General features: G+C 34.8%; 1 protein-coding gene across 7 annotated transcripts in view; it reads right to left on the reverse strand.

Annotated features, from left to right (window-relative positions):
• The window catches only part of ESCO1 (establishment of sister chromatid cohesion N-acetyltransferase 1), a 66,228-nt gene that overhangs the window by 16,724 nt on the left and 21,725 nt on the right, over positions 1-27,779 (reverse strand). For 5 of the 7 annotated variants that reach the window (XR_005022608.1, XM_036874651.1, XM_036874645.1 and 2 more), the window contains 6 exons: positions 25,166-25,268; positions 22,793-24,924; positions 18,739-18,856; positions 17,073-17,133; positions 16,042-16,156; positions 13,154-13,285 (listed from right to left, as the gene is read on the reverse strand). Coding sequence is in view for 6 of the 7 variants with exons in the window: in XM_036874651.1 (XP_036730546.1) it covers positions 13,154-13,285; positions 16,042-16,156; positions 17,073-17,133; positions 18,739-18,856; positions 22,793-24,340 (1,974 nt within the window). In the remaining variant the exon portion in view is untranslated. The remainder of the gene's footprint in view (positions 1-13,153; positions 13,286-16,041; positions 16,157-17,072; positions 17,134-18,738; positions 18,857-22,792; positions 24,925-25,165; positions 25,269-27,779) is intronic. The other 2 variants (XM_036874649.1, XM_036874650.1) reach the window with 1 other exon arrangement.

Genomic DNA, 27,779 nt, shown 5'->3' on the forward strand with positions numbered 1-27,779 from the left:
AAAATGCTTAGAGACCTTAACTAATGTCATTTCTTTTCCCTCTTAAATGTAAAATAAATTAATTTGTATCAATTCATTTACCCCCAAAAAATTCCTCTGGGAATTAAAAAACATGAAGATATCTTATATATTGATTTGTGTTCAGTCAACCAGGCATGAATGATATAATCAGTCTATTAAAGCAAAATTATGCACAATGCTATCTGAAGTTAACCTTCAAATCCGTTAGCTATATTTACTACTACTAGAGTATTTCAAGATTCATGGCTTCCCATTTTAAATGACTTAACCACTAAAAGCCAGCCAACCTGTTTAAGTTAATTTTTCATAGTTTTAAAGAAGGTATTCAGAAAAACGAAAGTCCCATGACACAGTGGGGTTTTTTAATTCATTAAGTGAGTCACAAATCAAAGAATATACACAAGAATTTGTTTTATTTTAGAAAAATCTGACTCAATTCTAAAGATGTTTTATAGACTTTTCATTTTGTAGGTATGCTATGATAGCAGGATCTCCTCCAGTGTACTTTTCTCATTCTCTGCAATATTTGAACTGAACAGAAGCTAGAAGCCCTAAAAGCTTCTACTCCTCCAGTAAAACTATTTGTTTTGATAAATCCTGTATCCTATGACCAATTTTCTTTGATCCAGGGGTTAAGCTACAGGGATCTGGAGTTTTGGAATGACTAGACTGCTGAGGCCTACAATGAGACTTACTATAAATATAGACCATTAGCTCCAAAACCACTAAGACTTCGTTTGACACACACTATAGCCCAAGTCATAGCACTGAAAATTAAGTAACCAATAAATATTTTTGAAACGCTGGAGTGTGCTTGAAGGACTAAAGCCTCTATTCGTAAAACCAAGAACTTAACCTCTCTGTCTTGGTTTTGTAATCCATAAAAGAGGAATGAAAACTACTTCACTAAGTTACAGTGAATTAAATAATACTTACTGAACAATTACAAAACTTAGTTATACCTGACAGAATTTGGAAGGTAAAGAGGGGGAGAATGCAGTCACCAAGGAGTCAAATATCATTTATAAATATTAAAATTAAAGGCAATCAACAAAACTAAACATCAAAATATAGCTAATAAAAACTGGGAAAAGAAGATTTTACTAAAACACATTTATATACAGCTTGAGATATATATATATACATATAAGCTATACATACAATGTTGGAAACACTGAAAAAGACAAAAGTGCTTAACCAGTGGAGAATGAGACTGGAAATAGGGGAGGGAAAAAGGAGGTTTTTTTGTTTTTTTTTTTCATTTTATACCTTACAATTCTGGAAATTTCCATTTCCAGGTACACATACTGCTTTTATAAATTTTCTTTTAAAAGATGAGTTGAAGAATAAAAACTTTGAAGGCCACCCTTTAATTCACCTAAATTAAAATCTTTTTAAGGAAAAAAATGTGAAAGGAAAATTTTCTCCACAATGGAGGTTTGAAGAACAAATGTTCTTAAAAGCACATGTTAAAAAGAGAAGTATTTAAATGCTCTTTCTTGCAAGTAATACAATAATGGTATATAAGAAAATTTTTTCAATAATGCCTTTTCATAACTAAGGACCATCTGATTCTGAAATACAATTTTTAAAATTACTTTGGAAGGAACTCAATGATTTACAGAGCAACATCTGTTTTCAACAGTTATTTTCCATTTCTCTAACATCCTTGTCATGTGTATATATGTTTTTTTAAATTATAGTTTTCACCACTTCCTGAGAAAAATCTAAGTTCTAAGAAATAGGTTTTTATGAGAGGTGCTTAATATGTTCTGAACAGCAAAACATTTTCATGGGTAAAATGGTAGAATCTTAAAACTACTTGGAGTTTTAATAGCTTCTGATTAAGAAAAACAAAAATCTAAAAGAAACAGAAGTGATGAAGTCTGGTTTTTATTAAAGTCACCCAATTTATAATTCAGGAAAAAAGTCTAGAGCTCACCTACTTAGATATTTTAATACATGGCAGTAACTTTCTTAAATGATGTCCACCTAATCAACTTGCTGGACTAACCAATGCTCAGTTTTCCCTGGGTAACAGAAGCTGATGCCTGGGGCACACTGACTGTCAACCAGTAAACAACTACTTTGGAATTCCAAAACTAAGTGACGTGATTACCAAGAGTCATTTGTTTGTTCCTAAACTTGTTTATGCCAATTTATTTATTATTTTAACTATAAAATGCAATCAAATAAACTGACAAAATTATAGTGCAGGGACTTCCCTGGTGGCGCAGTGGTTAAGAATATGCCTGCCAACGAAGGGGACACGGGTTTGAGCCCTGGTCCGGAAAGATCCCACAAGCCGCGGAGCAACTAAGCCCGTGCGCCACAACTACTGAAGTCTGCGCACCTAGAGCCCATGCTCCGCAACAAGAGAAGCCACCGCAATGAGAAGCCCGTGGACCACAACGAAGAGCAGCCCCCGCTCGCCGCAACTAGATAAAAAAAAACCCGCACGCAGCAACGAAGACCCAAGGCAGCCAAAAATAAATGAATAAATAGGGCTTCCCTGGTGGCGCAGTGGTTGAGAATCTGCCTGCCAATGCAGGGGACACGGGTTCAAGCCCTGGTCTGGGAAGATCCCACATGCCGCGGAGCAACTGGGCCTGTGAGCCACAACTACTGAGCCTGCGCTTCTGGAGCCTGTGCTCCACAACAAGAGAGGCTGCGATAGTGAGAGGCCTGCGCACCGCAATGAAGAGTGGCCCCCGCTCGCCGCAACTAGAGAAAGCCCTCGCACAGAAACAAAGACCCAACACAGCCATAAATAAATAAATTTAAAAAAAAAAATAAATGAATAAATAAACTTATTTTTTTATAAAAAAAGAAAAGCACAGGTATTTGGGTCTGCATCTCCTCTTTAAAAAACGAGTGCAAAAATAATTGTTTTAATGAAAGTTAGGCAGAACACTCTGGAAAAAAGCAAATAGGCCAAGTCTCTTTTAAAAATCAGAAATGCAACAAGAACAATTCTATACCCAGATTCTCAGGTTGCTCTGCAATATTTAAGTTCTTCCTCTATTTTTTTAAAAGTACATCATAAAGGATGGCTATGGGTGTGATTTATATGAGGAAAAAAAACAAAGCTAAACTAATTAGAGGATCCATACTCAAAGAAACAGCTTCCCCCCATCAATTACATTTAACATACATTGATAGGCTTCAAATTAAAATAAAATGTTTAAACTGTGTAATGACCCTATAGAAGACATTGTTCTTTGCCCATCCCAAGCCATTCTCTCCCATTCTTTTTTTGACCATTTTGTTTGGGGCGGTAATATGTGTATTTCCAACAATAAATTCCAAATAGTCCAGTGTTTCTCAACAGGGCTGTTACTGGCACTTTAGGCTAGACATTCTACCTTCTTTGGAACTGTCACACGCATTGCAAAAAGTTTAGTACCCCTAAACCCTGCCCACCAAATGTCAATATTCTCCACATATTTCCAGATGCTACCTAACAGAAGTTATGTAATAAACACCCCATTCCCCTACCTTGAGAACCACTGGCATAATAAATCATATTCTCTTACTTCTTTTTGACAGATTCTTGCATTCCCAGCTCTCTTGCAGCTAAGGGGAGCTACCAGGCCCAGTTCCGGTGAATGAGACATAGGGAACTTTGCAAGAGCTTCTGGAAAAATGCTGTTCTTCACTGATAAAAGGAAAAAACCACTTGAGGGACTCTTTTTGAAAGAATACCCACTCCAACCAACATTCCTGCTTTAAATCTGAACATGGTATCTGGACTACAGAAGTTTACTTTATGGACCATGAAGTTACAGCTATGAAGCTAAAAAGTCAACACACTAAGGAGAGGAGGGCACTGAAGGAGAAATACCCAGTGTTCATGTTGGGTACTTTTAAAAAACATTTTTTTGATTGTTGAACTGCTGAATGGAACAACCCCAAGACTATGTACCTCCAGACTTCTTCTTAAGAAAACATATATCCTTATGATTTAAGCTACTATTAGCTGGGTATTCTGATACTAAGGATCTACACTTGAATCAACTTTTTTGATTAACTGACCCAATTTTCCCAATTGTGTCAGTTAAGAAAACTTCTGTAATTACATCATCAAATCTATTACTATAGGAATAATATTTCTCTTAAGGTATACTTGGGTCAGACCTAACTAAAAGTCAAATGAAGAATTATGAGATTCTTTTCTCTCCTGTCATTCGCAAATACTAAGGAATCCAAAACATCCCTTTATTAGGATTCATCAATTAAGCACTTTTCAACTTGTAGCAATAATCTCCCAGTATATAAGAAATATTTCATTTGATGTCAGTCTCATCTCAAGGTCATCTGGGCTTAGTGAGCAAATCTACTGACCTCTTCTGTTTCACTCATGATTTTAAAAAATTCATGGCCCAAACTCCACTCCACCCCAAGTCCCAAATCCATTAGTGAAAAATGTTCTCAAAATGTGTATCTTTGGGAGTTCCACTCCCAGTTAAGATAAAGAAGGTCATAAAAAGATCACTGGTCCTGCTGTAATAAGAAAACACCCAATAAACTAAAAAGCATGTTTTTTTTTAAGGCAATGAAGAGCTGTGGACTGATTTCCGGAGATGAACCCGCCCTACCTAGGTGAGCAGAGACCAGCAGCCATTTTTATCCCTAAGACATTGACCAATCAGTGTCTTAGAGGAGCAGGATTACCACAGGCAGAGAACAAGAAAAGTCTCCTACTGGGACAGGGAAAAATCAATCAAATTCTTAATGGTCATAAGTGAGCTGACATGGAAGTCTGAAATCTGGAGGAGCGCGAAACACAGAGGTAATTCTCCACCAACTCTCTCCCATGGGACGTCTGCTGAGTGGCGCTAGGAGGTATAGAGAGATCTGTGTACTGTGGAGTTTAGATCCTCAACCTCTGCTGGAGAGAGGCACCTGATCCCAACCTTAAGACGTTAAAAATCCAAATGGATAGAATAACTAAAATTTCAACCCAACTCAACTCCTAATGAAATCTAAGAGATCAGCCCCTTAACGTAGTTGCCAGACAGAAAGAAGGGAAAACTTTGGCTAGGGGGCGGGGGGTGGGGGCAGGGAAGGGAATTATCTGATTATCTACTTCAGTTGCTAGTGTTCTTTTTTTTTTTTTTTTTTTTTTATTTATTTTTGGCTGTGTTGGGTCTTCGTTTCTGTGCAAGGGCTTTCTCTAGTTGCGGCAAGTGGGGGCCACTCTTCATCGTGGTGCGCGGGCCTCTCATTATCGCGGCCTCTCTTGTTGCGGAGCACAGGCTCCAGATGTGCAGGCTCAGTAGTTGTGGCTCACAGGCCCAGTTGCTCCGTGGCATGTGGGATCTTCCCGGACCAGGGCTCGAACCCGTGTCCCCTGCATCAGCAGGCAGATTCTCAACCACTGCGCCACCAGGGAAGCCCGCTAGTGTTCTTTTATACACAATGTCCAATGTCCAAGAAAAACTTACAAGGCAAGACAGGAAGATTTAATATTGTCAACAGGTCAGTTCTTCCCAACTTGATCTATAGAGTCAATGCAATTCCAATCAAAATCCCAGCAAGCTATTTTGTGGATATTGACAAACTGATTCTAAAGTTTATATGGAGAGGCAAAAAAGTTAGAATAGCTAACACAATATTGAAAATGAACAGAGTCAGAGAACTAACACTATTGGACATCAAGACTTACTGTAAAGCTACAATCATCAAGCCAGTGTGACACTGGTGAAAGAAGAAACAAAGAGACAATGAAACAGAATAGAAAGCCCAGAAATAGACCCACATATAGTCAACTGATCTTTGGTAAAAAGAGCAACAGCAATACAATGGAGAAAAGATAGTCTTTTCAACAAATGGTGCTGGAACTACTACTATATGTCCACGTGCAAAAAAAAAAGGATTTAGACACAGACCTTACACCCTTCACAAAAATTAACTCAAAATGGACCATAGATGTAAATGTAAAATGCAAAACTATAAAGACTCCTAGGAGATAACAAAGGGAAAAATCCAGATGACCTTAGGTATGGCAATAATTCTTTAGATACAACACCAAAAGCACAATCCATGAAAGAAAGAACTGATAAGATGGACTTCATTAAACTTAAAATTAAAAACTTCTGCTCTGCAAAAGACACTGTCCAGAGGATGAGAAGACAAACCTCAGACTGGGAGATATCAATATTTACAATGACCTAGCTCATAAAGGGCTGTTATCCAAAATATACAAAGAATTCTTAAAACTCAACAATAAGAAAACAAACAACCTGTTAAAAAATGGGCCAAAGACCTGGAACGATGCCTCACCAAAGAAGATATACAGATGGCAAATAAGCATATGAAAAGATGCTCCCTATTCTGTCACCATGGAAATGCAAATTAAAACAACAGTAAGATACAATACACAACCATTAGAATGGCTAAAACCCAGAACACTGACAACATCAAATGTTGACAAGAATGTGGAGCAACAGAAAATCTCATTCATTGCTACTGGGAATGCAAAATGGTACAGCCACTTTGGAAAACAGTTTGGCAGTTCTTACAAAACTAGATATACTCCTACCACAGGACCCAGCATTTGCACTCCTTAGTATTTACAAAAACGAGTTGAAAATGTATGTCCACACAAAAACCTGCACATGGACATTTATAGCAGCTTTATTCACAATTGCCGAAATGTGGAAGCAACCAAGATGTTCTTCAGTAGGTGAACAGGTAAATAAATTATGATACATCAGGATAATAAAATATTATTCATCACTAAAAAGAAATGAGCTATCATGAAAAGATGCAGAGTAACTTTCAATGCATAATACTAAGTGAAAGAAGTCAATATGAAAAGGCTACATACTGTATGATTCCAATTACATACCATTCTGGAAAAGGCCAAACTTTGGAAACAGTTAAAAAGATCAGTGGTTGCCAGGGGCTGGGGCGGGGGTTAGGCAAGGATGAAGCAGGGGAGAACAGAAAAACTATTCTGTATGACATTACTGGATACATGTCATTATGTATCTTTTAAACCCATGAAATGTACAACACCAAGAGTGAACCCTTATACTATGGACTTTGGGTGATAATTTGTCAATGTAGGTTCATCAATTGCAACAAATGTACCACTCTGGTGTGGAATGTTAAGCATATGTAGGGGCAGGAGTATACAGGAACTCTCTCTACCGTAGGCTCAATTTCCCTATAAACTTAAACTGCTCTATAAAAATAAAGTCTAGGGCTTCCCTGGTGGCGCAGTGGTTGAGAATCTGCCTGCCAATGCAGGGGACATGGGTTCGAGCCCTGGTCTGGGAAGATCCCACATGCTGCGGAGCAACTAGGCCCGTGAGCCACAACTACCGAGCCTGCGCGTCTGGAGCCTGTGCTCCGCAACAAGAGAGGCCGCGATAACGAGAGGCCCGCGCACCGCGACGAAGAGTGGCCCCCCGCTTGCCGCAATTAGAGAAAGCCCTCGCACAGAAACGAAGACCCATCACAGCGAAAAATAAATAAATAAATAAACAAACAAATAAATAAATAAAGCTAGTGAAGCAAGCACAGGGAGCTCAATATCTAAAAAAATAAATAAATAAATAAAGTCTATAAAAAAAAGTAAGACCATGGACAGAAATAGGAAATTATGATCCAAGATCAAGAGGGGAAAAGTCAATAGAAACAGACCCAGTGTGACCCAAATGTTTGAATTGGCAGAAAAGAACTTTAAAATTGCTATTACACGTATGCTAAAGATTTTAAAGGACAAGAGGACAAACTATGTGAAAGAAGAATTTCAGGAGAGAAACTAAAACTCTCAAAGATGTAATTCCTGTGATAGAAGGGTTAGAAGCATTATTTTTATATATAAAGAAAAATTTATCTTACAGAGAATTAAAATTAAACACAACTGAAGAAAAACCACTGGTACAAAATAATCTATAATGACCTCTTACATCTTAGCAAAAAAAAAAAAAAAAAAAAAAAAAAAAAAGAGTTAAATTACTCTATTTTTCTAAACAAAGAACAAACAATTTTAGCACCTAAATTCAGTCAGATATATAATTCAATATGCAAACCTAGTTAATAAACCTCTAACTGCCACAATGAATTCAAATTTGGGCTGCTTTACATATTTTGAAGTATGTTACTATTCTAACTTACAATATGTTCCATGTCCCCCAAAGATATTTATACTATTAATTCCCAATGATTTAATATCAACAAATATCAGAGTTGCCAAAGCCCAGAGAAATCTTCTGGTTTAATCTCATTTTTAAATGAGAAAACTGAGACTCACCACTCTTGTTCTGTGGCTTCAAATCAAAATCTGTTCTTTAATTCAATGTATTTGTTGACCCCCTACTACGCATTGGCAGGTGCTCTTCAGCACAATAAACAGACTATCAAGGACTCTGCTTCGACACAGCTTCTACTCCAGTGGAGAATACACACAACAAACTTTCAGAGTGTGATAAATTATACAGACAGAAGAGGGACAAGGGGAGCTATTTTGTACTGGGTGGTCAGGGAGGGTGTCTTTAAGACCAGAATGAAGAGAGCCAGTATGTGAAGATCTGAGAGAACACTCCAAGAAAAAGTAATATAAGTACAAATACACCAAGAATGGAATGTGGTTGAAGTGGTTTAAGAACACAAGAAAGATCTGCATGACCGGAGTAGAGCAAGTAAGGGGAAGAGTGTAAGGAGATGCGATTAGAGAAGGGGGAGTGTGTGGGGCCTTGATGCCACAGTTAAGTACTCTGAGTTTTATTCTACGTGTGATGCGAATTCACTGGAAAATTTTAAAGAAAGGAAGGACATAATCTGATTCAAGTTTTTAAAAGTTTGTTATGGACAACATGGAGAAAGACTTCAGGGAAACAAAAATGGAAGTTGGGAGACCAGTTAGGAAAGTGGTCCAGGCAAAAAATGATGCCAGCTTGGTTCAGAGCAGGAGCAGTAGACGTGACAAAAGTGGGAGTATTTGGAATCTATTTTGAAGGTGAAATTCATTAATGGATTGAGTTAGAAGCACAATAAAAAGAAAACTGAAGGACTGTTCTGAAGTTTTCAGCTTGTGGATATGAGTAAATGGTGGTACCATCTCTGGAATAGAGAAAAGTAGGGGAAAAACAGATTGAAGTTTTTATTTGCCACTACATATGTTTTCCCTCCCCAGAGTCTGTGAACACTTTCTACTAAGCCTGTGCTCTAGAGCCCATGAGCCACAACTACTGAGCCCACATGCCACAACTACTGAAGCCCGCACGCCTAGAGCCCATGCTCCGCAACAAGAGAAGCCACTGCAATGAGAAGCCCACGCACCGCAACGAAGAGTAGCCCCTGCTCGCCACAACTAGAGAAAGCCCGCGCGCAGCAACGGAGACCCAACGCAGCCAAAAATAAATAAATAAATAAATAAATTTATTTTTAAAAATGTAAAATTTTGTTGCATGTAACATTCATTCTAAAGGTATTCTTTCTCCAATATATGGCCTTCACATCCCAAAGGAAAATTACTTTCTGACTGCTCCCATTCTACATTTATACACCACAATATTTTATGTCTTTAAGATATAATAAGTTAGAAAAACTAAAAATGTGGGTCAGGCAAGAGAAAAAAAACTTGGATGCTTGAAATAAGACATTTGGTAATTTTTATGTAACAAATTCCTACCTGTTTCTAAAGAAACTACTTCTTAACTTTCAACTTTCAACCTTTAAGCAGGGAAACTCAATGAAACTCAGACCAAATTCTGAGTCGGCTCTCTGAATTCCTCCTACAAATATACCTGGGCTCCCTATTCCCTAACAATGCTGGAGTACAGTTCTAAGAGCCAAGGCTACTTTGCTTCGGATTCCTTTCCCAATCCCAAGACTTAAAAATCCTTATTCCTGCTCCACACCCAGTTTCCTCTTTGTCCTAATTATCTTCAAAAGGAATATAGAAAAAGTATGCAGAAGTAAATTCACATGTATTCAAGTTTCGCATAAAAGAAATTAAAGGTTACTGGATCATGGCTTCCCTGACTCAGCTTTCTGTAGCAGCACTGTCTAACTGAACTCACTGTGACAATACAAATATTCTACATCTACACTAACACGTAGCCTCTAGCAACATGTGACTACTGAGCACTGGTTACTGTAACTGAGGAACAGCATTTTTCATTTCTGTGGTTTAGTGCTACCATACTGGATACTGCAGCTGTACATCTAATCAGGGATCTGTCAAATCCTTCTTCAAAGTTTTTCTTGTCATCAAGACATGAAAACAAACCCCTCTTCTGACCACTGCTCTACCAAAGTAATTATCACTTCTAAATTGCAAAGCTAATTTATAATTTAATTTAAATAGTTAATATTGATTTATTGCTTTAATAGTTACTTAAATCTTCTATTGTTAACTTTTCATTTCTTTCAGGCTTTGTTCCTAAATTTGAAGGCAAGGGTATATCAAATACCCTGAGAGTAAGGTCCTCCACAAAGCATTCAGTCAAATGTTAATCAATTCAAAGGAGATAAGGGAAAGACAGAGGTAAGAAAGATTAAGTTAGGAGATTTTCTGCAAAGAACCCACATATTATTCCTCTTCTGCATTACTAAAAGCTCAAAATACAGATGAGTTCTGGATAGGTTCCTTGCCTAGCAACATGGCTCAATGTTCTTGGGGGAGTTTTTCCTGCTTTCTCTTTACACCTTTAGGAAAACAGTATCTTAGTTCATGAAGGTAAACTGAAATGAACCTAGGTCTAAACCAGAATCCAGGCTCCCCCTGAAGGCTTAAGGGGCTCCTTCCTAAATAGTTTCTAGTAAGTCAGATAAAATACATTTCCTCAAATGGTGTCAATGAGGCAGATGGAGTACAATGATGGAACAGAGAAAGAGAGCACCATCACTCTCTCCCCTACCCCAAACCAAAGAGGATAAGGAAAAGAAAAAGAAAATACTCTAGTCAGCCAAAAGTAGCCTCTGTGGCATCAATTTCTATTGATACTATGGCTATATAATTTATATGTTATTTTAATCTTTTGAAAAGAAGACTTCAGCCATTTTTACCTGTCATAGATTATTACCATGTCTAAGGGAAACTTTTTACCCTAAGGAAAAACTACTTATTTTTTAAAGAATGTTTGATTAAAATATAAAAAGTATAACTCATTCTAATTTATTCTAAGTGGAAGAAAACTTGATTTCCAATCGCTGAACACTGCCCATTTGAAATAAATAAAAGCCAGAGCACGAAATGACTTCTTTTCTATGTGCTTCTCTCCAAGAATCAGACACAACAGATGGAACTGGCATTTAAAAAACTTAGATGTTTCATCAAACACTTAAGAGTACTTAACGCAAAAGCACAATATTAGGTGCCCAATAAATGATTCATGTCACAACCCAAAATCCAGGGTTGTGATCACAGCAGAATATCTTTAACATAGGTATGTTTTTATCCTCTCTCCATACACTAGAAAAGAATGCTACAATGTTCTGGAGGAGTTTCTACCTTAAAATCTACGTATACCTACACATCTGAAAACAGCAAAAGGTAAGAACATTAACTTTGATGTTAGTGAAGGATGGCCAACTGCTAAACTCGATTCCTTCTCTTGAGCTTATTTCAAAAATAAATAAAATAACCCATAGCTCTGTCCCATCAAGGAGGGCGGGGGTGGGGTCTGGGGCAGGAATCAGTCTTCCCTAAGTTGCTCTACCGCTTTACAGTTTTGCAAGAGCCAGAATTTGTTGAGAAGGTGATGACTTCACCTTGCTCCATAAACTAATTTCCTTTGGTATTGTGGAAGAGCAGAGCACATTAATTCCTGGTTGATTTCTTTACGGATTGTGTCAGAAATTAAGAACCTCCTTTAAAATAAAGAATTAAGTCTTTTAAACCAAATCTTTTTATAATTTGAGGAAACTGGTTGCAAGAATCAAATAATGTAACTTGAGCAGAATACATTTTAACTTCTACCAGATTCACGTATGTAAAATAAACAAATATTTTTGCCAAAGAAGTATTCTATAATTTAGCTGCCTGATAGAGCTATTTTTCTTTTCAAGTTGTAAGGATATTAATACAGTCAAATTGGAAAAGTACAAATTTCAAGTGACAAATCAATATCTAGCTATAGATATTCTATGTCCACACACCTTATATTTTATTTAGTTAAGCAGTAGGAGGGTGTATGTGTGGAAAAGCAGATGAAATAAGGAATATAAAGGATCATCACAGAAGGGAACCAAAAAAAGAAAACCCCACCTATCTCGGGAAGAAGTAACTGGATAAATAAAACCATGAATATAAATCCTTCAACCAAAGGTAAGGATACAAATTTAACTGAAGCCAATAAAGATCTTTAAATAATCCAACCTCTGGTGCCTATATGAAATGAATTGGTGATTTCAGTTCAGATATCCTGGAGGTCTTATTAATGTGAGTGTACAGTACTGAAGGTAACATGTATAAAATAAAAATAAATTCCATTTCAGATATGGGTAAACAGCAATTACATTAAATTACTATTTTCACAAGATATCTGAAATGGTTCAAAATTATTTAAAATTTGGCTACTTCCAAAAACAAGTATTAAATAATACCCATTATGCCTCAAATGCATATGCATCAAAAAATACATACTAAAACTTATTTACTTTGTGGGATTTTTTTAAAGTATACTACAAATTCTGAGGTTTTAACCATCAAGAATTTTTCTCTTTAATTTTATTAAGAAAAGCTCTCATGTTAGCAAAGAGAAGTTAAGGAAATCCCCAGTCTATTTGGTATAATATACAGCACTATCAATCCCTCAAATAAAAAGCGTGTCAAGCTATACTGAATATTAAACAGGCTTAACAATAGTTAATAATTATTAAAACCAAAGGAAATTTTTAAAATACTCAAGTTGAACAGCATTACTTGTTAGAAGAGGTTCAATAACACTTTAAAAATATAACTTAAATTCAAAAATCCCACAACATACACCAGCCAGAATAAATTTGCTGGGTTTTATGTTTGGCTCTGTTTTAAAATAAGCCTGTATATATACTACAAGGGCTTTGTATATATTACCATCTCCTAAAGACAAAAATTTTTCAATGACTTAAATTTGGCAATTCATCTCTAATTATCTGATTCTGCATTTTAGAAGTCATGAATTCCACTTACCACATATTTTACAGCACTTATAAACTGGTTGTGGAAGAGCAGATGCTGTGTTTCATCTTCTGGATTTGAAGCTGTGTAAAGCATGCCACAAACACTACAGGAAACTGCTCCAAATCTTTTTTGTCCTGCATCCTATTTATAAAAAACAAACAGAAGGTTTTTCCCCCCCCAAAAGAATAATTCCAGAACATCAGCCTCTAAAGCTATAACATGAACATAGAGTGAGAAGTGTTTAAAGTAACATTCAATGTTGATTATAAAAACTAAGATGTTAATCTTTGAAATCTGTATGTAATTTTATTAAGAACCATTTTCCATTTTAGTAATCACTCACTACACAGCATTTAATAACAACTGAAAGGAACTGAGAAGTATCTTTAACACTACAATCTTAGTTCTAGAGCCCCAAACAGCAAATACTTTATAAATACGAACTAGTATGTATTTTGTATCTGTGAATAATTATACTGCTAAAGTTCAGAATAAATAATGTTTCAGAGACATCTTTGGTTTTGCTCTAGTTATATTACAAAGAGTATTTATGTCACCAGAAACTCTTGAGAAAAGGTAAAATTAAACATTTTCTATTTTCTTTATATCAAATAAGTATGAAAGACTGATTATAATCACCTGTACTCCAGTAATTCATACTTGTGCTGTAGAATAGTAATTGTTTCCAAAAGGTTTTCTATTCTTGTCCTTACTTAACAAGAAAAATTACAGCAATATGACCTAACTTTAAGAATAATATATTAACTAAAAAAAGCAAAATCCCTTTATTTTCCCTGCTCTAAAACTGTATAATTTCAACTAACTACAGGAAAAAAAAAGGATCTCAGATAACTGTATGCTAGTGCATTACAGCTAGGGTCACAGAGCAAAGAGAAATCAAATGGTAAATAAAAGATTGTATATAAAACTAAAGGGAAGTTCATTCTAAAAGATTCAAACTATTGACAAAATGTTACCTGAAATTTCAGGGAGTTAAAAAAAAATTTTTTTTATTGTGGTTAAGATATAAAACATAGTATTTACCATCTTAACCATTTTTAAGTGTACAGTTCAGTAGTATTTAGTACACTCACATTGTTGTGCAACCAATCTACAGAATTATTTTTATTTTGCAAAACTGAAACTCTAGGGACTTCCCTGGCAGTCCAGAGGTTAGGGTTCCGCACTTCCACTGCAGGGGGCACAGGTTCGATCCCTGGTCAGGGAACTAAGATCCCACATGCCGCAAGGAGCGGCCAAAAAAACAAAAACAAAACAAAACAAAAAACTGAAACTCTATACCCATTAAACAACAGCTCCCCAACACTGCCCCCCCACCTCCTGGAAACCACCATTCTACTTTCTATCTCTATGAATTTGACTATTCTAGGTACCTTATATAAGTAGAATCATACAGTATTTGTCTTTTTGTGACTGACTTATTTCACTTAGATAATGTCCTCAAGGTTCAACCATATTATAACATGTCAGAATTACCTTCCTTTTTAAAGGCTGAATAATATTCCACTGTATATATACACAACACATTTTGTTCAGCCATTCACCCACTGATGGACACTTTAGTTGCTTCCACCTTTTGGCTACTGTGAATAACGAATACAGGCATACAAATATCTCTTCAAGAAGGCAGTTTTCACAGTAATGAGTAAGCAGCTACCTTAGTTTCCTCACTTGTAAATGGAAAATAATAGTAGTACCTATCTCATATTTTTTTATAAGGCTTAACTTAATTAAGTGGAGGAGATGGAACAATGCATTCAAAAATATTAGCTGCTATTATGATCATTAACATCATCATCATTACCATCAACTCTTGACCAGCACTATCCAATAGAAATGTGATCCACAAAGGTAATTTTAAATTTACTAGTAGCCACATTAAAGACTGCAAAAGCAAACAGGTAAAATTAATTTTAATAATATATTTTATTTAACAAAACATATCCCAAATGTTATAATTTCAACATGTATTAAATATTTTAAAAAATTAGTGAGATACTTTACATGCTCTTTTGTACTAATCTTTGAAATGCAATATATATGTTTACACATAGAGCATACCTCAGTTGTGACAAACAACACTTCAAGTGCTCAACAGTCACATGTGGCTACCATATTGGACAGTGCAGCTCTAGATTCTACTTGTCTAATCCTGTTTCACTATCATACTGATTTGACAACAGAAACATTATTAAATTCGATGAAACAACTTTTTCCCTCACTAATCATTCTCAAAAATTTGTAGACAATTCTTACAAAGTTATTCTCCCATATTAAAGTTAGAATCAATCATCTAGTACCAAAAAATCCTATTAATTATGTTAACTGGAACTACATTAAATGTTCCTATTATTTTCGGTTCTTCATTTTTTTATACTGTGCTCATTCAAATTAGATTTTTAATCAATCAAAATATCTCCCTCTTTTCCACCTTGCCACCTAATTGTACTTATTTTCTAATTCAAATTAACTATTGGTTTATCTTCCTGTAAAATGTAGTATTAAAATTATAACATACACTAAAATACAGATATTTAAAATCATCTTATTTATTAAGCTCCATGTTATTTTAATATTTAAACTACTAAAAAAAGGTAGTGATCAAATGACACATTTAATAAATAACAAATGTGAAATAAAGTGTCAATCTGCTGTAAATAAAACTAGAAGTACGGAAATTTGAATTTTTATTATTTGTTACAGGATGGAATCAGTGGGGGGGGGGCGGTGGCTGTCATAATACCAAGAATATTTCCATAATTAAGACTTACGGTGACAAAAAAGCTCTTTAGGAAAAAAATGAATTTATTCCTTGACAATGTGCATAAGTAAGATGTTTATAACATTTCACCAAAAAGGTCAAGTTGTATACTTACTATGATCAACTGTTTTTCATCAGCTTTCTCTGCTTCTTTTAGTTTCAATTCTTTTGGAATTGTTATCTCCAAATGGGAATTACACTTAGGCCAAGAATAATTTGGTGGTATCTCCCTTTAAAAAAACAACCAACCAAACAAACAAAAACTATTAAATGTTATAGATCCATATCACTTCAAATCACTGGTAGGAAAAAAAACCCTTATTTTCTATACAACACTGACAAATATCAATTCCAAGGGGGGAAAAATAACCTTTTAAAAACCAAAACAGGGAAGGAAACCCAAAGAAACAACTAACTTGCAACAAATAAACAAAAAACTGCAGCACTAACTATAGTATAAGTTTTACATTTCATAGTTTTAGCAATTTGAGTCACTACAGTTTGTCCTACATACTGTTTTCAGTAATGAGTAAAGCCAAAAAATCATACTAATTTAATTTTGAAATTAAAGACAACAAAAAGCTTTTAAGCTACTGAAAACACTTTTACATGTTGCTAATACTCGTATCATGGGGGTTTTGGGGAAAAAGGAGCATTCTCAAACACTGCTGCTGGGAGTATAAGACACAACCACTATTGCAGGGAAATTTGGCAATGCAGGTTAAGTCCTATAGCTATGAATTTATCCTAGATATAGTCACATAAGTGGACAAAGATATATGTGTTTATTGCAGGACTTTTTTTTTCTGACAGGAATAAACTAGAAACAACCAAAGTTTCTATAAAGTAGAGAATTGTTAAACAATGGAATATTCACACAATGAAATCTACTGCAGAATTTAAAAGAATGAGGAAGGAATGTAGAAAAGATGCCCATAACACATTAAGTAAAAAAATAAAAGCTACAAAATAGTATGTACAGACATTGAAAAAACTAAAATGAAAAGAGAACTTGTATCACCTCTATGTGAAAAACTGAGGGTTACTAGCACAACCTTTCAGGGGAAAAAACCCCCAAACTCAAAACTTACAGGTATAAAATCCTTAAGTTCTCATATTTATACTTATATTAAACTAATACCTTACCTGTTATCACTGGTCTTAGATGTTTGGTTAGTGAGTATATTGTGCTGTTTGGGAGCTGAACCTGTGATTTAATCAAAAGATGGGTTATGTACTAAGCCTTTGTACTAGCTCTCCACCTAATGGTTAAAAATTATAATAAAGACAAAACCTCAGTGCACTAAATGCTTTATTTTTAATAAACACCATTTGATAAAATTAGAGCCCCTTCCTAGAAATTACTCTTCAGAGAAGAGGCAAAAAGGCTCTACAGAGCTGCAAAGAGATCTAATGGTAGATCAAGTTTGTCTCTAGTTTCACCAATAATTATTAGCACTGAGCAATAAAGGAAACTGTTTAAATGCTTGCCTAATTATACAATCTCTAAATGGAAATAAATGAAAACATGTTTAAAAAAACCTGTAGGACTTCCCTGGTGGCACAGTGGTTAAGAATCTGTCTGCCAATGCAGGGGACACGGGTTCAATCTCTGGTCCAGAAGACCCCACATGACACGGTGCAACTAAGCGCATGCGCCAGTTACTAAGCCTGCGTTCTAGAGCCCGCGAGCCGCAACTACTGAAGCCCGCGAGCCTAGAGCCCCTGCTCTGCAACAAGAGAAGCCACTGCAATGAGAAGCCCGAGCACCGCAAAGAAAAGCAGCCCCCACTCACTGCAACTAGAGAAAGTCCGCGCACAGCAATGAAGACTCAACGCAGCCAAAAATAAAATATAAATAAATAAATTTATAAAAAACCAAACCAAAACAAAAAAAACCCTGTAGTCTCTGAAGTTTTAATCACATTACTAATCAAATAATGCTATAATCAATTTATTTTCTAATGAATAAATGCATTTCTTGTGTTCATATTATACTTCACCTTCCCCCACTAAGAGAAAAGGTTAAATGACATGAAACGGAAGCAATTATCTGAACTCAATATTTTGCTCCAAGTGTATCTTTCCTTTACCAGAGAGAAACAACAGAAATTAGGAATTTCTTTTCTGTTTCTCCTGGTGCTTCATCTGATATAGGTGAACTAATCCCCATCCAAGAGTTCAAATAATACTTGCCCAAGTTTTTTTTTTTTTTTCGGCCACGCCACACAGCTTGCGGGATCGCAGTTCCCGGACCAGGGGTTGAACCCGGATCCCGGCAATGAAAGTGCCGAGTCCTAACCATTGGACCGCCAGGGAATTCCCCCCAAAATTTTCATAAGGTTACAAAAATAAAGTTGTTTTATGGTATAAGTGGACACACTGCAGCAACTGATTAAATTCTTAATTCAAAGATAGAATTACTAAGATGGAAAACTGAGTAATTAAGGGTTAAAGAACCTGAAGTGGTAAAGCACAGTCATTTATACTTGAGAAATAAACTGCTACCACTAATTTAAGCAATTCATTAAGTAACACTTCTCCAGAAAGTAAGTCCACAAACAAAAGATTGAAAAACAAAAGAATTTTTGGTAGGGAATCAAAGAATCATCTTAAGTACCGTAAACAAGCCAATCAACAGAAGCAATTCTCCCCCTTCAAAGAATGGTGATAATCACACATCAGAAAAACACCAGCAATGGTTAAAAGAAGGATTTAACAGGTTTATTTGGTAGTGGATATAGTCTACTGTTATGCTGACAAAAATATGTCTGACCACTGTGAAATCCAAACAATATTTTCAAAGTATTACCTGGAAATTTACTCTCTCCTGTATCAATTTTTGCTTGACTGAGCAGAGTTGAAACAGTGGTAGTGGTATTTTCCACTGGATTGTTTTCAAGCTTAGATTCCAAACATAGGCTGCAATTCTAAGCACATATAATTCAAAACGTTAATATTTGCTTTTATATCAACCTTTGAGTCTTATCCCAATACTTTCAGTGAATTTTAGCACTATACTAAGAAAATTTAATACATGGAGTAATTCACACAGATATGCCTTAAAAGTCTCTTATGATCTCCCTACAAGCTACCCTTCTCAGCATCAACTTCTATTATTCCTCTTCACACTAGATTGAAAAATTTACCTCTCCATCAGATGTATTCCATATTTGCCTGGCTCTATACTTTTTCTGAGTTTCATCTACCTAAACCTCACTGTCCATTAATAGCCACTGTAACATCTCACTACTGAGCACTTAAAATGTGGTTAGTACGACTGATTTATTACAAATGTAAATCACACACCAGATTTTGAGGTGTTAGTACAAAAAAAGTAAAACACCTCAACTTTTAAAATTCATGACACATTGAAATAATAGTATTTTTATATAACAAGTTAAATAAAATCTATTAATTTTACCAATTTCTTTTTTTTTTAATGTGGCTACCAGAAATTTTTAAACGATTTATGTGGCTCACATTATATTTCTACTGGATAGTGCTAATCTAGAACACCTTACCCCCTGTATAAACTCAAGTCATTACTTAAATATTAACCCCTCCCATGAAGTCTCCTCCAAGTTTTCCGATCTCCTTTCCCCAAATTTTCCATCTACTTCATCTCTGTCTTTCATGCCCTTGTCACTTCCTATTTTGAATTAGTTATTTGTTTTTTATTAATCTCCTATAACTCTTAAGAGCAAAGGCTATTATTATTATATTTATCTTTGTATTCCCAAGAGCCCCTAAATGAGAACTCTGTCAAAGCAGATACTCAATAACTACCGAAGGAAAATACTACAAACTCTATCAACATTAGCTGTCTCAAAGAAATGGAAATGAGGTGAACAATTAACTTTCTATGTGTATGTATGTGTGTGTATCTATCTGTATTGTGATTGTTACAAAGAACATGTAACATTATTTTTGAACATGACATTTTTGAAAAATGAACATTATTTTTGTCATTAAAAAGCAGAAAAATTAAAAACAGTAAGAACAATTACATGTTACTACTTAATCTCCATTAGGAAGTTAGTAAATTACTAGTTTAAAAAACAAATCATAAAATAATTGAGCTTTAAAATTCATAAAATCCAAATAATTTAAATTCAGCCCAAAAAATTCAGAGGGCTATCAGATGCTCAGTCTTATCAACCATCATTATTTTTCAGTACTGCTGAGACTGACACCATATAATAAAAAGAGCAAAATCACAAGCAGCCACAGAAAAAGTTTTCAAATGATTTAAGGATTGTTTTTTACATTCTCCTATTTCCCCAAGTATAAATCCAGCTAGATTCTGAAGCCAGCCAATCTCAGTTCAAAGCCTGACTCCATCACTTACATGGATCTCTAAGCCTCACTTAAATCTCTAAGCTTCACTCTCCTCACCTGTAATATATGTATAATAACAGAACTCATACTGTAGAATGTGGTGACAATTATATGAAGCTCTCCTCTGCCTAACAAAGAGGCAGTGTTCATTAAACAAAAGCTACTATGATGGCTGAACCAAAACATCTTAGCGTTTATGGGAGAAGAGAAATTTCTAAGTGACTAGTACAATGTAAATTCCTTAAAGGCAGGAAACATCATCTTCTGTAGCCTTATTAGCACAGTGTCTCGGATGCAGCAGGCAATCAAATATGTCTTGAAATGATGTGGTCACCACCACATCTCCTGACCACTCTGTGATAGTAATCACATTGTTGGTGTCAGTGAAAAAGTTGGAAACAACCTAAAAGTGCTTTAACAGAGGAAAACATAAATAAACTGTGGTATATTCCTTTACAACTATTAAAATACCCATGTATCAATAAATATCAAATGTGCTGATTGCACAAAATCAAGTTGCAAAAAATATGTATATATAGAATACACACAAACTATGCTAGCATTTATGTAAATGTTTAAGATACAAACAATGCTAAGTATTCTTTATAATAGATATATATACATACACAGTGAAATCAAAAATAAAAACGTAAAATATCCATACCAACTTTAGAAGCATATTTAACTCTGGGGAGAGAGGTGAATGGAAAATAGAGGGAAGTCTGGTCTTTATATCTGTAATGTACTTTTCTTATTTTAAAAGACCTGAAGTCAATAAAATGTTAATTTTTGTCAAATTTGGGTGGTAGACACAAGTATAATACTGGTCTCTCTGTAGTATTCTAAACGTTTGAAACTCAAGACTTCTCAAGTAAACTTGTATGTAAAGAAAAATTTTAACACAAGTTTCATAGGACTGTTTCTCATAACATTCCTCAAGATAGAGGTATTGCATAAATCCAAAGCACATCTCAGTAAAAGCAGCATTACAGAAGATCAAAATAATGTAGTCTAACTAAACATCTCTATTCTAGTAGTTAGTCCAAAGGAATGGATTTCTTATTTCTCAATATATTCCCCATAAACTATCTGCCTTTTGAGTTTTGACAGGCATTTATGCAGCAAGGAGTTAAAAGATACATTCTGCAACTACACCTGGAGTGTAGCTGTCAATTTTTGACAAAGGCACACCCTGAAGAGAAAGCCACTCTGTGTCTTCAAGAGGCCACACTTATTACTCATTCTACCACTCACTACTTACTTTAATTACTATCACTATTTGAATAACTGTCTTCTAATTGATGCTTTCATTCACGTTTGCACAAAAAATAAAATCTAAGAGTACCACATTGTATCTGTTCCCTTTAAGTTCACTTTCAATTTTAGTCCATGAGAGTAGACAATAATCTATTTTTGGGGCTTCTGACACAAGCCCTGACTCCTTACTCAAATTTGCTTCTAGACCCAAATGCCTCAAAAGAGAACTTTAAATCACTCCTAAAACTTTAAGGTGACTTGACTTTTTTCTCTACCCAGGATTTTTTTCTCAAACGATCTTCTAATGTTCAGAGTATCTCACTGGAGAAAGAATGATGGGCTGAGAATCAGAACACCTGAATTCAAATCTATCTGCACAACCAAACATATGACCTAACTCACATTCCTCTATTGCTCTCAGCTTTCTCATTATAAAACTAAATAACTAAAACAAATTGGTGGAGTTCTAAAAATCAGTATTATAGAGCGCTAAAGTTTGACACATATAAAATTTCTGCCTATTGCTTTTATATATTGGTATTTTACCTATGATTTAATTTGGAAAGAAATGGGCTCAGCTGCTTTTATAAGGTTTCAAAACTACTTCTCAGATAATCATTCAAGTTTCTTCCAGCTATTTAGTTTCTGTTTTTCAATTTACTTTTCCATTTTAAAACTTCTTGGCCACTACAATTTTATTCTTAGCCTGAGGACTGAATTATTTACATCTTTCAGACATTTTATTTGCCAACTGTTTAAAATGGCCACACAAGTCAAACCAAAAGGCATCTCTACTATTAGAAATGTTTAATTTTTAAATTTTATCAGGTGGGGAAAGTTGATTTGTGCCAGCTGAAATTAATTTTAACAACTTGGTCAGAATTGGGCCCAACTTCAGAATTGGGCCCAACTTCAAGTTCTACATTTTAGTCACTCACTATGAAACATAGTTTCTGTGGTTACAATTAATAGAAAAAGGAAACAAATCAGTGTGTTAAAGGAAAAAGAAAAGCTAGACTTCAACAGGTTTATGCTTCACATAAAATAAAAATGAAGGGTGAAAATAAGGAAACAATGACAAGCATTCATGTAAATATGAGACATCTAAAGGCGTCAGTAAGTTCTATCACTCACTACAATATTGGGTTAATAAAATAGAATTCCTTAACATTTTACAACTTAATTCTTAAGTTAAAATATGTTGTAAACACTTAAATCTTATCAGAAAGTACTCAGACACCTCTATGTACATGATGAAAATAGATTACCTTATCTGGTGTTGATTCAAAAGAATCTTTCTTCTGGTTATCCAATGGCTGATCAGGAGGTGATTTTATCTGATTACCCAAACGACAATTTTCAGGAGGCTTTTTGGGGGTATTATTAATGTCAACTGTAATATCATTAAGTTTAACTTCTTCAGAATTAATTTCTTTCATTTCTTCCTGCTGGCAAGCTTTATTTTTATCATCATGTGGTTTTGACCCTAAAAATGTACTTTGAGTCACTGGATGATGCATTTCTAATGCAGGCAGTGAAAAACTGGGTCGCAATAAGCACAATTTAGGGGAAAATTGAGAGTCTAATTTATTCTGCTGCACAGAGTTAAATTTTGAGAGTTTAATTTTAGTCCAGTTGGAGTTCTTTTTAGTTGAGTTGTTTATTCCATTTAGAATACATTTCACAGGCTTTGTTTTTCTACTGGGGAAGAAACGATTACACTGAACATCCTGACTTGTTTCCTTCTGATGAAGTATTTGTCTTTCAGTATCAGTCTCTTCCAATTTTATTTCTGTAGGCTTCTCCTCCTTTACATTTTCCGTTTGTGAAGATTCCTTTTTTACCTCTACAGTATCTGACTCAATTTCACCAGCAATTTCTTCACAGAGCTGGAGAATGCTCCCTCGTTTGCTCTTTCCTGCTTGCTCCAGCTCATTATCTATATTTTGTTCAGGCACTGATGGCTGTGAACTTTTTTGGGATTTTGCACTAGTATTCACTTGTGTATGAACTGACTTCTTCATCTCATTCTTTTTAGAGACCACTGAAGTAGCCATTTTTGATCTTTTTATCTCAGAAGAAGTTATAGGCACAGATTTTGTTTCCTCTTTTCTAGTATTCTTCTGAAGACACTTTTCAGATCCTTTTATGCACTCAGAACTACAAGTATAAGCTGTCTGATGCTCTACTTTGCGTTTTTTTCCTTTTGGGGAATTTATTACTTCATTAGTTACAGAATTTTCATCCTCTTTAGAATCAGACTTTATTTCCAGTACTTTTCTTTTCACATGTTTCTGATTTGTTTTAACTTTATTAGATTTACTCTGAGTATTGCTACAGTGCTCTTTTTTTGTTGGTGGCAAACTCTGTTTAACTGCTTGAACTTGACCCTGAATGTCTCTACTACGCAGAGACCTTGTTGAAACCTCTGTTAACTGTCGTAGTCTTTGTGATCTCCGGTTAAGCTGTTCATTTGATTTAGGGGTTTTGTGCACTGACTTTTTCTGAGATAATTTCTTCTGCTTTGTAGATTCTTGTTGTGAATGTCCCTTTACAGTCACCATATTTTTATTAATAGGCTTACTAGCTTTTTTATCACTGGATGCTGACCTTGTGCTCATGCATGTTCCTAATTCAGGCTGATTGACTTTACTTTCATTGGAAGATTTAACCAGTGATTTTATAGCTTCCTTTGGACCTGATTTTTTTACTAGATTCTTTTGAGAACCTTGAATTTGTGTTTCTAGATTCTTATCTTCACTCTTTTTAATAACACTGGAGGAATTTTCTTTTGATTTCTCCTGAATGGACATCATTCCTGAGTAAGGTCCTCCTTTTCTGAGTAGTTTTTGAGATTTTTGTGTCCTGGTAGTTGTAAATGTTGAATGTCTAGTATTATTACTGAGCAGCAGGTCTTAAAAATCAACTGATACTGATACACATTTTCAACAAAAATATTAGTTTGCTAAGATTTCTGTCATCCTTATGACATGAGAAAAGCTGGCATGAAGGCTGAAAGATATTTGCTTTACTTTGGACGAGGCAACAGAAATTTGAGGAAAATTTAAATCTAATCTGATATTTTCAGAACTTTTTATGAAAAAATTTTAATTCAAGTTTGATCTATTTTTTAAATTTTATTCAATTAATATCAGTTTTCAGGCCTAGCCCTATTACTGGAGGAGTTATTTATCACTGACCTGTCTGTTTTGACAAAGTTTTTGAAAACTTTTTTCTTCTGAAGTCTACAGTTATTGGACTTTGATTCATTGGAAACATGTCTTACAGTTAACACGTTTCTTTCCTCGTTTGTTGAGTCTGTTCGTTTAAAGTTCTTATCTAACCACTTCCGTTTAATAAAACAGTCTATTAATATAGATTTCCTTTTGTGCTGCCATTTCTGGAAAAATAAAAAAATAAAAATTAAATTTTGTACAATTCAAGAAATTTAGCAATGCTGATACTATACAGAAATAACCATGACTTACATAAACTCTAACTTCTCTTTCTGAATTATTTAGTCTGTATACTTAAGGCTAACAGAAAAAAGTATCCCAAGTGCAGTCTTATAAATAATGGAAAACCTGTCTTATGTAAGCATAGAATAGTTGAAAATCAATCTATTCTTTGAGGTTACTTACATTTCCTTTCCCACAAGAAAGAATTGATCTTTCAGCCACCATAACTCATAAAAATTTGACAAAATCATTCCTTATAATTTCCTTTCAACACATTACACAGCACCTAAAAGTAAAATATTTTAAAATGTTTAAAAGGTACAAAGATGTAATCATTCATTTACATCTCATCAAATCTATTAACCAACATGTTAATCTATACTCCATAATTTTATCCTATCCTACCATTAGTCTTCAGAGCTCAGTTTACACATAGCACTTAATTTTAGTATTTCTAACCTGAAGTAAACTATGGTACATGTATCCAATGAAATAAAACGTTTCTATTTCATTGATGAAATCGATTTTATGTATTAAAAAAAGTTTTAAAATACAAAACACAATTCATAATATAGACATATAATGGTTAAGCTCGTAAAATCCTATTTTGAGGGAAAACAGTACACATAAATAACTATATTCATAGAAAAACAGTGACACACAGTAAAAAAGGCAGATTTAAACACACACATTTACATCTACTCTCATGTAATACCCACAAAAAAAAAAGCAACAGATTAAAACGAAGCAAGACAAAACTATAAACCCAAAGGATGAAGAACAAAAGTGTAGATGATAAAAATTAAACGTACAGAAGCTACAAAGAAGGACAAAATAACTAACCTCCAGACTCAAAAAAACCTGATCCTAAACTAGAAATTGAGGAAAGCCAAGTGAGAAGCAGCTCTACGTAAATCACAGAATCCCTCGAGAAGCAGAAATTGGCAGTACCAGGAGATGGGATATGGGGAGGAAAATGGGACTCACAAAAGGGGAAGGACTGCCACACAGCCATTCCAATTACCACCACCCAGAAGGCTACCCCTGCACCACTCCCTAAAGACCGGTATAAAGTTTTGGAAGGAGTAAAACAAAAGGTCTTTGGTCTGTGGGCTCAACAGTCACAGCTGAGGGAGGAAGTATCATACTGACAACAGAGGGAGTAAGTAGCAGTACACATACTGATTACTGAAACCCAATCCTTCCACCCCAAACCCTCTTTGCCTACTCAGAGACTCCCAGAGGACAGCAGCCTAGCCTATGCCTTCTAGGAAGGAAACTAAAAGATCATTTTCTAATGAATTTGACAAAACTAGAGAAAAGACCTAAAAAATACTGACAGGGCCCACAGTCATAAATCAGAGACACACACACACTCACTCACTCACACCCTACCAGCAGGAGACTACCCACCATCCAAACACAGTTTCCAATCAGTTTTTAGTGTCTCACTTGTAACCATGAGCAAAACCAGAATCACCACAGAGAACCTTAAAAAAAAACAGGGAGGAAGTAGCTTGGAAGAAAAAAACAATGCACAGACAAAAACTAAAAATAAGTTAATTCATTCATGAAACAAATATACAAGAACGTTGACAGTACAAAAGGAACTCCTGAAAATTAAAACTAATATTAAAGAAATTAAAAAGTCAATAGAAGCAATAGAAGATAAAGGTAAGAAACAGCATAAGCTTATCACCATAATATATTCGCCAGAAGTAAACCACAGATGGCTGGTGAAATAATAACAGAGTAACAAATTAGAACCAAATCAAAATACCATTTTTTACCTATCAGACTGGCAAAAGATCAAGAAGTTTAACAACACAGTCTTAGCAAGGATTTGTGACAGGTTACTCTCATATTACTGCAGGTGATTCAATGTCTATGCAGGACAATTTGTCAATATCAATCAATATTATATTATAAATGCTAAATATCAAACAATTTCATTTTCAAGACTTTATATTACAGATATACTTGCACAAGTGCACAAAGACACAAGTAAATACAAAATTCATTGGAACACTGGATCAACAGACTGAAAATCCACAACATCCATCATTATAAACTGCTTTATAATTAATGATACACTCATACTATATCATGCAATCATGTCAAAGCAGAGATGAGATTCAACTCAATTCCAGGCAAAATTTCCACAGGCTTTATATACAGAAACTGACAAGCTGATTTTAAAACTTATGTGAAAAAGCAAAAAAAAAAACCAAAAAAAACCACATACAGTAGTCAAAGCCCTTTAAAAAAAAAATTCGAAATACACTATCCAATTTCAAGACTTACTAAAAAGCTACAGTAATCAAGACAAAGGGACACAGAGATCAATGGAAGAAAATCCAGAAATAGACCCATACATTTATGGTCAGTTGAAAGAAAAGTCTGAAAAAAACAGTGTTGGAACTACTGGATATCGAAGTAGGAAAAAAAAAAAAAATCAACACTTACCTCACACAACACACAAAAATAAGTTGAGACTGATCACAGACATAATGTAAAACTATAAAACTCTAAAAGAAAAAAAAAGGCAAAAATCTTTGAGACTCTGAGGTAAACAAAGATTTTTTAGGAAGGAATCCTGTTCATTCCACATAAAAACTTGTCCAAAAATCTTAAAAGCAGCTTTGTGTACAATAACCAAAATCTGAAAACAACCCAAAAGTCGGGTGAATGGATAAACAAAAATGTGGTATGTCAATATAACAGAACACTCCGCAATCAAAGGGAACAAACTACTGGAACCACATGAATGAACTTCACAATCATGATGCTGAACGAA

This window comes from Balaenoptera musculus, chromosome 14, assembly GCF_009873245.2.
Source record: "Balaenoptera musculus isolate JJ_BM4_2016_0621 chromosome 14, mBalMus1.pri.v3, whole genome shotgun sequence".
In the NCBI taxonomy this organism is placed as follows: Eukaryota; Metazoa; Chordata; class Mammalia; order Artiodactyla; family Balaenopteridae; genus Balaenoptera; species Balaenoptera musculus.